Source organism: Herpailurus yagouaroundi, unplaced genomic scaffold (genome assembly GCF_014898765.1).
Source record: "Herpailurus yagouaroundi ecotype Mexico unplaced genomic scaffold, PumYag 139, whole genome shotgun sequence".
NCBI lineage: Eukaryota > Metazoa > Chordata > Mammalia > Carnivora > Felidae > Herpailurus > Herpailurus yagouaroundi.
Genome location: NW_024412394.1, coordinates 34,653,285 through 34,668,025, shown reverse-complemented (window position 1 = coordinate 34,668,025; position 14,741 = coordinate 34,653,285). Strand labels below are relative to the sequence as shown.

At 37.4% G+C, this 14,741-nt stretch overlaps 1 protein-coding gene across 5 annotated transcripts in view; it reads right to left on the bottom strand.

Annotated features, from left to right (window-relative positions):
• The window catches only part of KCNQ5 (potassium voltage-gated channel subfamily Q member 5), a 539,817-nt gene that overhangs the window by 128,780 nt on the left and 396,296 nt on the right, over window positions 1-14,741 (bottom strand). For all 5 annotated transcript variants that reach the window (XM_040473946.1, XM_040473947.1, XM_040473948.1 and 2 more), the window contains exon 3: window positions 13,612-13,738. In XM_040473946.1, coding sequence (XP_040329880.1) covers window positions 13,612-13,738 — 127 coding nt within the window. The remainder of the gene's footprint in view (window positions 1-13,611; window positions 13,739-14,741) is intronic.

Sequence of the window (14,741 nt, the reverse complement as noted above, 5' to 3'; positions counted from 1 at the left end):
TTTTCCATAAGAGTGATACCAGTCTGCACTCCTGTGGAGTATCAGGGCCTGTTTACTCATAGTCTAACTAAAAATGATTGTGGTCAGATTTTGGATTTTTTCCAACCTGACAGGTTAGGATAAGATTGAGTATGTTTAGGAGTCATATATGTATTTATTTTTTTGTGAACTATCTGTTCGTGTTCATTTCCTTTCTTTTATTTTCTACTGGGTTGTTGGGCTTTTCTTCTGGATTTCAGCAGCTCCTATACAGTTTAGGATGATTAACTGTCTCTGATAGAAGTTGTAAATATTTTCCCACATTTGTCTTTTTATTTTGCTTGTTGTTTGTTTTCTTTTGTTTTATCATGCAGTATTCTTTAATCTTATGTGGCCTAATTTTATCAATTAGTAATTTTCATCTGGCTTAAGTTTATCAATATTTTCCTCTACAGCTTCTTTATTTTTTTAAAAAAATTTAAATGGTTTTTTATTTTTGGAAGAGAGAGAGAGAGAAAGCATGAGTGGGGAAGGGGCAGAGAGAGACACACACAGAATCTGAAGCAGGCCCCAGGCTCTGAGCTGTCAGCACAGAGCCCAACACTTGGCCGAACTCAGGAACCATGAGATCGTGACCTGAGCCGAAGTTGGACGCTTAAACTGACTGAGCCATCCAGATGCCCCTATGACTTCTTTATTTTTAGTTATAGTTAGAAAAGCCTTCTTGGTTCCAAGGTCACAAGAGAATTTACCCATTTCTGCATCCAGTATTTTTGGGTCTTATTTAATGTAAACCATTGATTTATTTGTAGGTTATCTTGATATATGATGAGATAAATATAGATCCAACCTGAACTTTTCCCCAATGAGTAATTAGTTGTTCCAACATTGGTTCTGACCAGAATGAGGATGAAGTTGAAATTCACGAATTTGGCCACATGGGGTAGTTACTAACTTTTGACTTTTTTGTTAGTTATAATGTAAGATCTACTGGGACACATTAAGCAGGGTTTGGGAGGAAAAGCAGAGTCTTAGAGAATAGGTTTAAGAACAGGGGGATTTTCAAAACGTTTGGGATCAGGGAGGACTAATGACCTCTTTTTACATCCTCTTAGGACCATGAATAAGGGCTCCAACTTACCATAAAGCACCATTGGGCCTTGGTGGCAATTTTAAACATTTTATTCTGTGGGAGTCATCCTTCGAGGCTGTCATGTGATTATATACATCCTTTAGCAGGCAAACATAATTATTATTGGTCTCAATAAAGTTTACTTGGATATGGACTTTCTGCAGCGTAAAGTTAGATTTAAATAGTGGTGCTTCAGGACTTTGTACAGCATTGGCTTTTAACATTAATTGCTCTCTCAATACTTCATCTATGTAAACGTCAAATTTATATTAATTTGCCAGAGAATGAAGAACTCCTCCTTAATAGGCTCTATTTTCATTTGTTTCTTGACCCAAATGGTTAAACATGAATTTCAGAAACTCTGCTTATTAAAATAATTTTTATAGAAAAACAGACAAAGCAGAAACATACATTTTCTATGAAAATAAAAAATGTCATTAAAGTCAGCATAGATGTAATTTACTGCCATGGAATAGCCTAGGCATTTCTGTATTTTAAAAGGAACGGCCATCCTCTGGAAAACAGTTTGGATGTTTCTGATAAAGTTAAACATACACTTACCATATGACCCTCTAATCCTACTCCTAGATGTTTACCCTAGAGAAATTAAAAGTTATGTTCATACAAAAAACTTCTACATGAACATTCATAGCAGGTTTATTTATAATAGCCAAAATCTACAAACAATCCAAATGATCTTTTACATGAAAATGGACAAAATGTGGTACATCCATATCATGGAATACCATTCAACAAGAAAAAGAAATGAACAACTTGGAACTAGATCATTTGGAAATGATCTATCCAATGATTCGGATAGATCTCAAGAGCATTATTGGTTAATAAGCATAGGCCTGCAGTTTAGTTCATAAACTATACCGACATCAACTTTCTGGTTTTGATAATTGTAATACACTTATATAAGATATTATCATTGGGGGAAGCTGGGTAAAGGGTACGGATACATGGGAACTCTATGTGCTGTTTTTGCAATTTCTAAGTAAGTATGAAGTTATTTCAAAATAAAAAGTTGAAAAAAAGGCCAGATCTTAGAAAGATGACAGTTGACAGAAGGAACTGCACCTTTTTATGATACTAACATCTCTTTTGTTTTAGACTTCATATTAGTAAATGTCTCCCATGGGGTTTGGGGAGATTTGGGGGTAGGAATCAGACCTCATCGCATGGTTTATTTATTTGTTCCTATGCCACATGCGGGTTGTGTAGAGAGACAATGTGGTGTCATAGCAAGAAGTCAGAATTTGATATGAGTAAATCTCTTCCTTCCTTTTTTTTTTTATTCTCTTGCTTATATGCTGTGTGATCCTTGATAAGGCCCTTATTCTAAGTTTCTGTTTTTTGGTATATAAAAAGTATATAAAATAGGGATCATAATCTCTTCCAACTTCAATAAGATTATTATGAATTATACGAGATAGTCTATAAGCATGATTACAACTTAAACCATGAAATTTTATTCCTGTTCATATAACACCAGGTACCACCACTCCTAATTTCCTGTTATTTTTCTCTTCAAAGGAAGATTTCTTATCTAAATACAGCTCTAAAACTATTGTCTCTTTTTTATTTTATTTATTTATTTATTTATTTATTTATTTAATTTTTTTTTCAACATTTATTTATTTTTGGGACAGAGAGAGACAGAGCATGAACGGGGGAGGGGCAGAGAGAGAGGGAGACACAGAATCGGAAACAGGCTCCAGGCTCGGAGCCATCAGCCCAGAGCCTGACGCGGGGCTCGAACTCACAGACCGCGAGATCGTGACCCGGCTAAAGTCGGACGCTCAACCAACTGCGCCACCCAGGCGCCCCTATTGTCTCTTTTTTAATGTGCATATAGGAAATAGAGAATGGATGGACTAGCATGGACACAGACACAGTGAATTAGTGGAAAAATAAACAAAAGTAAAAAATGAAGCAAAATCTCACTCATCTTTTGTTTCAAGGAAGGCTGTAAGTTGTGCATTTAACTCAATATAGTTCTTTCTTTTAACCCAGAAGGAGCGCAGAGGGGAATTATGCACGATTTTCTCTCTTATTTAACAACAGTCCTTATGTTTTATTTCTGACAAAAAAGATGGTTCTGCAGAATTTTCAACTGGAACCCTTCCTTACGTTTCAAAGTAAGAAAAAACAATTAGTCTCTTGTTAATTGTGGTCAGTAGAATTAGGATCATCTGTCACAGCATCAGACACCAACTAGAACATACTGAAAATTTGGATCCCAAAAAGAAGCTAATCTATATAACATGGTCTCTCACCAACCTGTTAATGAATTCATTTTTTCCTGCACCTTCATTATTCTTCCATGTGTAGATTAAATGGATTATACTGTAATTAAATTTGACTCTTGCAAGAGGCAGTGCTTTAGAGCAGTGAGCTATAGGGAGGCTGGCATTCTATTCCTAGCTTCACTGCTAACTTAAGGGCCGAGCACAAAGCACCCCCACTTCCCGGAGCCTCAATTTTTTTCTATCTATGGAGGGAGATAAACAATGTTTCAGAGGAACATGGTGCTGCTTTATGAGCTCTATATTCTAATTGAGCTCCAAATTCCTTTATAGAAAGGTACTCTTTGAAGAATTAAAGATGCATTTATATTGTTGTTGTGACTCTTAATAGGAATAAAGCTTTAAAATCTAATTTTAAAAGCCTCCTACTGCACAGTACATTATCCACGTTCTTAAATACTGCAATCAGCTGTGCGCTGAGCTGCTCTGTGCTATTTATTAAAAAAAAAAAAGCAGCACCACGAAGATATACTGTAGAACATTTTTAAAGCCATGTGCAGTGGTTTTAACTGCAGGACTTCCTCTGAAGTTAATGGGACTCATACTGGCAAATTTCGAGCACCACTTTGAAAATTTACCCCATAGTGATAGTTTAATGCTTCTTATTGATCATAAGTCTTTAGATAACATCTCAAGGCAAAAAGGGACAATGTCTCAAAGGAAATAAATAATCTTTAATGAAATAAATCTGCATTGCAACCATCATAACTAAGAGTCTGCAGCAGAGTCCTTTGGGAAGCAGACTCTTGGGGACCGCTCATTGGTGATAGTTACCAGTGGGGCCATAAAAGACCTTCCATCACATTCTCCTAATTCCAGTTGCTCATAGAAGATAACATATTTTCTCTTAATTTTGAAATTTCATGTTTCTAAGGGTAGATATGTATGGATACATGGAAAAGTCAGAGGGAATAGATTTATATTCTGAATAAATAATAATTTGTATATTGCTGATAACAAGTTCGAACAGTTACAGATGACTATGAAACCCTGAGACTTATACACTTTTCACTGCCTGATAAAATTTTTTTTTCTTGTTTTTTTCAACCCAAGTATTCACCATTAGGCCTGTCATCAAGCTACTGGATGCTTGCTAGGGCCCCATCTCAGGAAGCTGTCCTGTATCAGGCAACTATTATATGGCCTCAAATGGCCTACATGGTTTTCAGGGTGTGACTGTCCCTCTTTCGTTTCCTACTACTTGCCCACTGCTCACTGAACTCCAGCCATAATGACCTTATGTCTCTTCCTTAGATAAGCTGTTGGGTCACAAGAATATTGCAGTTATTATTCCCTGGCCTGGAAAATCTGTGCTTAAATCTCACGAATGGCTCCTTTTTAATATTCAGGTTAACTTGAGTGTCCATTCCTTAGAAAGACTCTCTTGGACCACCTAGTCTCTCTGCCCCTAATCTCTCTGTTTTATTTTTTTCATTGCAATTATCTCTAGTTGATACTACCTTGTTTTTCAAAAATATGTTTGCATAGGATTTTTCTCCATCCACTGGAATATTACTCTACAAGGAGGCCATGGGCCATTTGGCACAACATAGCCTCCCAGCATAGAGAACCATGCTTGGACATGGTAGGTGTTGTATAAATGTTTGTTGAATGACTGAGCTCAAAACCTTGGGTATCTTTTGCTTCTTTGTCTCATATAATCAATCATGATATTCTATATCCTTCTTACCGTGACAACTTCTACCTCCATCACCTTTTCTCTGTATCAGCATAGTTAGTCTCCCTCCTACTGGTTCTGCCCTTTTCTAAGGACAAAGGAGACCATACTTTCACAGTCAGGGACTATGTTTTAGTCATCTTTGTGTCTTTAGCACCAAAGATCATGTTTGGCACATAAGTGCTCTGTGAATGAATTTCACAGACACAGTGTACAATACTATGTACATACAGTACAGTACAATACAGTACTATGATAGTACTATGTACTATCATCATAACTAGTGCCTTCCTTAATACCCATCACCCATCTAGCCCATCCCCCACCCGCCTCCCTCCATCAACCCTCAGTGTGTTCTCTTTTGTTAAGAGTCTCTTATGGTTTATTCCTCTCTCTCTATCCCCCCTCTTCCCATATGTTTATCTGTTTTGTTTCTTAAATTCCACATATAAGTGAAATCATATGGTATTTGTCTTTCTCTGACTGACTTATTTTGCTTAGTGTCATATATTCTAGCTCCATCCACATTGTTGCCAATGGCAAGATTTCAGTTTTTTCTGAGTAATATTCCATCATATATATATATATATATATATATATATATATATATATATATACATATATACAAGCACCACATCTTCTTTATCCATTCATCAGTTGATGGACATTTGGGTTCTTTCCATAGTTTGGATAGTTAGGCTGTTGTTGATAATGCTGCTATAAACATTGGGGTGCAGATACCCTTTCGAATCTGTATTTTTGTATCCTTTGGGTAAATACCTAGTACTGTAATTGCTGGATCATAGGGTAGTTCTATTTTTACCTTTTTGAGGAACCTCCATAGTGTTCTCCAGGGTGGCACACCAGTTTTCACTCCCACCAATAGTGCAAGAGAGTTTCCTTTTCTCCGCATCTTCACCAACACCTGTTGTTTCTTGTGTTGTTAATTTTAGCCATTCTGACAGGTATGAAGTGGTATCTCATCATGGTTTTGATTGGTATTTCCCTGATGATGTATGATGTTGAGCATCTTTTCATATGTCTGTTAGCATCTGGATGCCTTTGGAAAAGTGTCTATGTCTTCTGCCCATTTCTTAATTGAATTATTTGTTTTTCTGGGTGTTGAGTTTGGTAAGTGCTTTATAGATTTTGGATACTAACCCTTTATCAGATATGCCATTTGCAGATATCTTCTCCCACTCCACAGGCTGCCTTTTACTTTTGTTGAATGTTTCTTTCACTGTGCAGAAATTTTTTATCTTGATGAAGTCCCAATTGTTCATGTTTGCTTACATTTCCCTTGCCTTTGGTGACATGTTGAGTAAGAAGTTTCTCTCACCGAAGTCAAAGAGATTGCTGCCTGTGTTCTCCTCTACAATTTTGATGACTTCCTGTTTCACATTTAGGTCTTTCATCTATTTTGAGTTTACTTTTGTGTGTGGTGTGAGAAAGTGGTCCAGTTTCATTCTTTTGTATGTTGCTGACCAGTTTTCCCAACACCATTTGTTGAAGAGACTTTTTTTTCGCTGGATATTCTTTCCTGCTTTGTCAAAGATTAGTTGGCCATATATTTGTGGGTCCATTTCTGGGTTCTCTGTTCTGTTCCATTGATCTACGTGTCTCTTCTTGTGCCAGCACCATACTGTCTTGATCAGCAGAGCCTTGTAATACAGCTTGAAATCCAGAATCGTGATGCCTCCGGCTTTGCTTTCTTTTTCAGGATTGCTTTGGCTATTCGGGGTCTTTTGTGGTTCCATACAAATTTTATGATTCTTTGTTCTAGATCTGTGAAAAATACTGGTGATATTTTAGTATATGTGCTGCCGAAGTGAGCACAATACTGGTGATATTTTGATAGGGATTGCATTAAATGTCTATGGGTAGTGTAAACATTTTAACAGTGTTTGTTCTTCCGATGCATCAGCATGGGATGTTTTGCCACTTCTTTGTGTCCTCTTCAATTTCTTTCACAAGTGTTCTATTTTTCAGCGTACATATCTTTTACCTCTTTGGTCAGGTTTATTCTTAGTTATCTTATTGTTTTTGGTGCAATTACAAGTGGGTTTGATTCCTTGATTTCTTTCTCTGCTGCTTCATTATTGGTGTATAGAAATGCAACGGATTTCTGCTGTTGATTTTTACATCCTACAACTTTGCTGAGTTCATGTATTAGTTCTAGCAATTTTTTGGCGGAGTCTTTAGGGTTTTCTACATAGAGTATCATGTTGTCTGCAAATAGTGAATGTTTGACTTTCTCCTTGTATATTTGGATGCCTTTTATTTCTTTTTTGTTGTCTGATTGCTGAGGCTAAGACTTCCAGTATTATGTTAAATAATCATGGTGAGAGTGGATATCCCTGTCTTGTTCCTGACTGTAGAGGAAAGGCTCTCAGTTGGGAAATAATCTTTAGGTATTCATTTCCAACTAAGGGCATTCTCTATATGGTTAAGTCATATCAGCTAATCAAGCCACCTTATAAGTTTAAATTTGTGTACTAAGTCAACAACTATCTGTTTAGACAAGTCTCTCAGTAGTCTACTAACCTTAACAAACATGAGAAGGCATTTCTGGGAGTAAGATCACTTCCTCTGGAGATATCCCCAATTAGGAAATACCCAGAGAACTTTATGATAACATTGCTTAAAAAAATATGCAATTTTATACAAGGCAAGTAAGTCTATTTTAGAGACCCATTGCCCTTTTAGGTTAGAAAGCTGCAATAGATAACCTGATTTAGTTGATATAATAAGGCTGATATGTAAGGCCAATACTGCAATTCATGTTGTTTTCTAAAGCCAGGCTTCTCATTCAAAGATCTTAGATTACTAATGATGAACATAAAAGTATCAGATTCTTTGTCTGTAAGTTGATGACAGTGGACAAGTTTCAATTATATTTAATTTTAGGGGCACTTGGGTGACTCAGTTGGTTAAGCTCAGTTGGTTAAGCTCTTGATTTCAGCTCAGGCCATGATCTCATGGTTTGTGGGTATGAACCCTGTGTTGGGCTCTGCACTGACAGCACGGAGCCTGCATGGGATTCTCTCTCTCCCTTTCCCTCTGCAACCTCTTCAAAATAAATTAATAAACTTAAAAATTAATGTAAAAATACTAATAAACTTAAATAAGAGCAATTTTCTTACAGTTGGGTAGTGTGGTTCAATGAGAAATACTCATTGTCTTGGATTCCTGGCACATGACTCCTAAAACCCTTGGAATTTCTGGAATGATAAGTGTCTTTTTATGCTAATTAGATGACTGGTACCTGGGGGGGGGGGGGGGGGGGGGGGTGTCCCTAGGTAAATTCAAGATGATGCCTGGTTACCAGAAAGACCAAATCATGATTAGAGAGTTGGAACTTTTAGCCTTATCCTCCAGACATCTGGGAAGGGAACAGGGTCTAGAGATTGAATTTAATGACCAATAGCCAACGTTTAATAAATTATGTCTATGTAATGAAAGCTCCATGAAAATATCTAAACCATGGGGTTCAGAGAGCTTCCAGATTGGTGAACACACCGAGGTGTTGGGAGGGTGGCATGCCTGTAGAGGTCATGGAAACTCCATGTTAGCCATTCCCTTGCCCCAAGTACCTTACCCTATGCATCTCTTCCACTTGGCTGTTCCTGAATATATTTTTTATAATAAACTGATAACAGTAAGCAAAGCATTTTCCTGAATTCTGGGAGTCGTTCCTCATAAATCCTCATTTATGAAATAGAATATTATAATACCTATGTAGAATTAAATAAGACAATATTTATAGAATGCTTAGTGCAGTACCTAGCATACAGCAAATCTCAATAAATATCATTTATCAACTAGAAGGATTGAAATGACGTTAGTATTCTGTGATCAATTAATCAGAGTTTAATTGTTTTCAGATGGTCCAGCCAATCATATGGAAAGAGTCTAAAGGAGTTTCAGTGCTTAGAAGTAAAGAGTAGTAGCAGAAGAGTAAATGACTGACAGAAAATAATCTGAGAGAACAGAATTTCTCCTAAAGGACAGGAAAGATTGGAAGATAGAGAAAATGATGCAATTCAAGAGCATGTCTCTTAGAACAAAAGATGGGGAAGGAGGAGAAATGGAAAATGATGTTTCAAATCTTCAGTTTAGAAGCCAGTGACAGTTCTGGGAGTCTCTGATAAAACTTTTGAACACATTAGCAGCTTATGTTGCCTTTTAATAAGATGAACTCACAGGGGCGCCTGGGTGGCGCAGTCGGTTAAGCGTCCGACTTCAGCCAGGTCACGATCTCGCGGTCCGTGAGTTCGAGCCCCGCCGTCGGGCTCTGGGCTGATGGCTCAGAGCCTGGACCCTGTTTCTGATTCTGTGTCTCCCTCTCTCTCTGCCCCTCCCCCGTTCATGCTCTGTCTCTCTCTGTCCCCAAAAAATAAATAAACGTTAAAAAAAATTAAAAAAAAAATAAGATGAACTCACAGATATATTAGAGTGGCCTTGGCTGTGTGGTTAATTTTAATAAGGGCTTCAATTTGGTTTTAGCCAAAGAAGAAACTGGTTATTTTTTTCTCATTAAAAAAAATGCACTTGTTGACATTTTCCTGAGTGACTGTTATCTCATGTCAAAAACGTATATGCCCAATTCATGCGGGAAACATCTGTGCTGTGGTTTGCCTTTTTTGTCCCCTTGTGGAAATATTAATGCTGAAGGAAAACTGTTAAAATAGCAAGAAGAAATCAACTTATATTTAGCATCAAATACAGACCCAAGATTAATAACAGGCTGGTATTTTCTGCTTCCCTGAGACATACTGCAAGACCAAGAAATATGGCTCTGTTATATATGTCTTTAGAAAGAGTCACCAGGGAATCCAAAAAAGCCACTGTTAGAAGTAATTTGTTGGCTTCCTGACACATCAGGCTCATTATTGTGATCTAAGTACCAGCCTTTGGTACTATTTGCAATTTTCAGGGAGGTCATTAATGAAAGCAGGAAAAAAAAAGAATGACTATGAAATTAGTCTTTGAGTGTATTTCACACATTCTCAATACTGAGGCCACTGATTGGTGGTTGAATGCAGAGAACTCATAAAGCAGCCAGTCTAGATAAGTGAAAGGGCATCTTGGGGTAGTTATCCCAAAATATACTTGACTCTCCAAATTGGTAATGCACTGATTATTGCCTACAGCTATACACATGTTATTTCAAAAGAGTCTTAGAGGAGAGATGTAAATTGAACGCACAGGTATAAGGAAGAATTTTGCAATACAAGATAAAATTTTTACCAGTTTTCAAAGGAAACTCCACAAACCAAGAAGAGATAAATCAATATAGTAATGAAAGAAAGCACTTAATTTTTAAAAAATGGAATAAACTTTTTCTTCCCTTTGGTTATACTTGTTTAAAATATATTGTTCAAACACAAGTATATGATGACTTTGTAATTTAAAATGTTCTTCATTCTGCCTAGAATGCAGGGCTGGAGGGGGTAGGCAGTTTAGGAGGGGGAAGTTCCAGTCTTTGGGAATTAGCCTGTGGGGCCTCTAGCCACTCCAAATACTCAGTTGATCTCTCAGACTCAAAACTATATGAGGTCCACTAGCTGACCACTGCAGTAGCTTCAGTCTGTTTCCAACTGGAAAGAACAACATTGATGTGCCTACAGAAAGGATTTCCCATGTTGAAAGCATAGCCAGGCTACCACAGTTTTTTCTGTATCCTTTTCTGGAATGCTCAAGACTGCTGAAAACATTTGGGCATGTATTTAGCGTGTGCAGGGTAATCAACTCTTACAAATACATGGAGCCTTGAGAGATATTAGCTACATTTGCAAACTCAGAATAGTTTTCACAGATGAGAGACCCCATTTCTTCCTTCCTTTCTTTTTTTTTTTTTTTCATTTTGCCATGGTAAATTAGGTTGAACAAGGGAATTACAGGGCTCACTTTACATTGCACTTTATCATTTTATCAGTGGTATCAATCATTTTTATGCACCTATTAAACAGGCCTAGAATGGGTTTCTACAGTCACCTGCCACAGCCTGCTGCCTTCAGGCAGATGACATTTGGTTCCTCTGTGTAGATTAAATTTTACTGACATCATACGAAGATCCACATTTCAACATGCTCCACTATTACATCAATTCAGCTGGGCCACAATAAGCCCAAAGGTGATTAGGATATTAAGATTACAGATATCCTGACATCAGTTTTAGAGCCACATATTTTTTTTTTTAAAGATATTCTATCATGACCACGAAGATCTGAGACAGGAAGAGACAGATTAAAGGACTAAGATGTACTGAGGTATCCAAAGCTGAAAACAGCTATCAAAAGGCAGCAGGCATCTGGGAAAGGACTTTCTTTTTAGCTTGCAGGCCAGAAATACATCGGCATTGCCTCTGGAATTGGAACAAAGCCAGTTTTTAATTGGTTTTAAAATCTGGAATGAAACATTCCTTCAGTCATCCATGAACCGACCTCATCCTGTAGAAGCTGAGTGAATCTTGGCCAACCATCTGCCTTGTGAATTGTTTTGTTTGGGGCCCTTATAGGACAGAAAGTACTTGTGCAATAGTTTCACACCAAGTTAAAGTCCTTCATGATGTTTCTGGAGCAGAGAATTGAAAAAGAGAAAAGTCTCTGGAGAGAAAAATCAAATGCCTTCACTGATATGCCTGGGGGCTGGGTAATTTCTACCTACTTTCCTCCATATCTTAGCATAATGGCTTCCAGAAAGGAGTAAAGCCATTTCTCGCAGAAGACAGGCAGCTGGACAAGTAGACTGCAGTAGTGAAAGCCAAACCAGGTATTTTAAGATAGGTTTCATTTAACATTTTACTGGATTCACTACTGTAATTCCAGTGCTTCACACACAACCGAATTTCCATAAATTTCGGTTAAATGAATGGTGACTCTTTTGAAACAAGCATACTCTGAAATTAACTCAGTGGCAAAGAGCATATGGACAGCCCACCTTTTCTCCCATCCCCAGGACAGTGCTCCATCTATACAGCAAGGCTGGAAGAAAGGATTCTTCTTAACAGTGCCCAAGGATGAGCAGATACTTTCTCCAAGACCTGCCTAAGTCCATTGTGCCATTAGTGCAGGGAACAGGGGGAAAGGAGGAGACTAAGAAGATTAATCAACAATTCCTGAAACCTCAAATAAAATGGAAAACTAGCTGTCGATGAAGAAGATAGTATAAACAAGCTCATAAATAAAAACCTACTTCCTCAGATGGGAAGTAGTTGAAGTAAGTAAGCCTCACCAAGAACTTTTAGTATTTGGATCTGAATGGCTGCCAAAGAAGTGGGAAGGAAAAAAGAGTAAGAAAACCAAATGTAGCTTTTATACAACAACAACAACAACAACAACAACAACAACAACAACAGGTTTTATATCTAGGGTTTTTTTCCCCCAAAGGAAGAACATTCTATTTTTAAAAAATAAGCTATAGTCTTCAAAAATGTCAATGTCCTACAAGACAAAGAATGGCTGAGGAGCTATTCTAGATGGAAGGACACTAGAGAGACAGGACAGCTGAGTGCAGTGTTTCATCATAGACTGGATCCAGCACGGGAGAGGAAAGCATGCTATAAAGAACATAATTAGGTCAGCTGATACAACTGGAATACAATCAGCAGATTAGGTAAAGTATTAATGTTCAATTTATGGAGGGTTATGTAAAAGAATATCCTTATTCTTAGGAAATCCACACCAAAATATTTGGGGATAAAGGGCTGTGATGTAGGCAATTTACTTAAAATTTGAAAATTGAGATATAATTGAATAAGTTTTCAATCTTATGGTATACTTTTAAATATATTCCTGGGAGTTGCCAGATCCTAAGTCCAGACTGCTGTATGACATCTTCATGAAAATGTATAATTTCAGGCTGGTACCCAGGTGATGGGATCCCTCTGAAACCACAGGAGCTAGAGAGCTGAAAAGAAGTGGTATTTATTTAGGGACTGCATTGTGGGGGAACTCAAATTTAACAGGGTAAAACACTTTATCAGGTCTAAAGTTGCCCATACATAAAGTAAGCCATACTTGTAATCATCCTTGAGGCATGCTAATTGAGATGCTTTATCAGGACTAATACATTGCTATCCACTCCAGTTTGTCAAAAGCATAAAAGGGGTATTGCTCATATTGTAAAGAAAAAAGGGGGCTTTATACATACTGAAATCAATGCTTCCCTAATTCAAGACAATACTGGAGAACCATACATTTCACTGTAACTTAATTGGATATAAGTGAATAGTCTAGAGCCAGACCACTTGCCTCAAACTCCCAACTCCACCACTTTCTTTCACTTCTCTTTGTCTCAGTTTCTTCATTTGTAAAATGGAGATAATAAAAATACTTACCTCATAGTGTTATGGTTAGGATTAAGTGAGTCAATGCTTTTAAAACACAAAGTCCCTGACCCACAGTAAATGTTCCATGAATGTTATCTTTTAATATTGATTAAATATTGCAATAAAGAAAAAAAAGGATGCAGTGTTGTAAATCCATATCTAGGACTTTGATATTCACCTATAACACAGAAGGGCTTTCGGGCAAATCTCAGTCTTCCTTGCCATCCTCTATACCGACAACAGCAACCTGCAGACCAGATTCGAATGATGAACTCCAAACCAAAGACGACAATCATCACGAACTCCTAAGACATGAAATAAGACATGTTAGAGAGAGGCATTATGGAGCAAACCAGAGCAAGAAGCTCCATGGGCATTTCTGGACACTTAGACATTTGCTATAAAACATATAGTTGTTAATCACTAACGTTAACATTCCCTCTAAACCCAGAGCACATCTGAACCTCACACTGTCTGTACTTCTACCTTGGAATGCTAGTCCTATTCAAGTTCCTAATACTGCAAATTTAGGAGTTGGTTTTAATACTAAAAGGGCAGGCTGAATTATAGATCTTCCCTGTGTGGAATATACAGTGTAACTGACTTAGTTACCTGGTAGCATGCGAGATACTTGAAATGAAAGAGGGGACCCTGAAAACACAGCTTTACACTTGTACAAAAAACAGACCTTCATTTTGCTGCAAGAAATGATATAATACCTTAGCCCTTAAGAATTGCTCTTATAGAAAAGGAAATAAACATTTAGAAGTATACTGAGTTCTTTTGTTATGATGTCAAAATCTTCTTATTAGACAGAAAGTTCCAAAAGCATTACTGTGTGTGTGACACATATATTCTTTGCCTGAAATGAGACCCTGAATCCTCCAGATCTGAAGCTTGTTAATTTTTATGTTGCCTTTTGGTGAAGATGCCCAGAAAATAACACCTGCTCCAGCAAAAGGACTGACATTATTTAGGAACAGTTGTGAATGAGCCCTGGGGAAAGGCCAACTAAAGTGGCTCATTAAGTAGTGGGTCATAGAATGAGAAGCCAAATAGAATTTGTTAAGAATAAAGCATCTCTGGAGCAAGCTTATCATAGTCACTGTGTTGTCCCTTTAGAGGGATAGGTAGGCACTGAGTTTATTGAATTTATTTTCTTTAAAAAAATAATTCCATTTCTTGTTTTTAAAAAAATTTTTTTAATGTCTTTATTTTTTTTTGAAGGAGAGACAGAGACAGAACATGAGTGGGGGAGGAGCAGAGAGAGAGGGAGACACAGTATTCGAAGCAGGCTCCAGGCTTTAA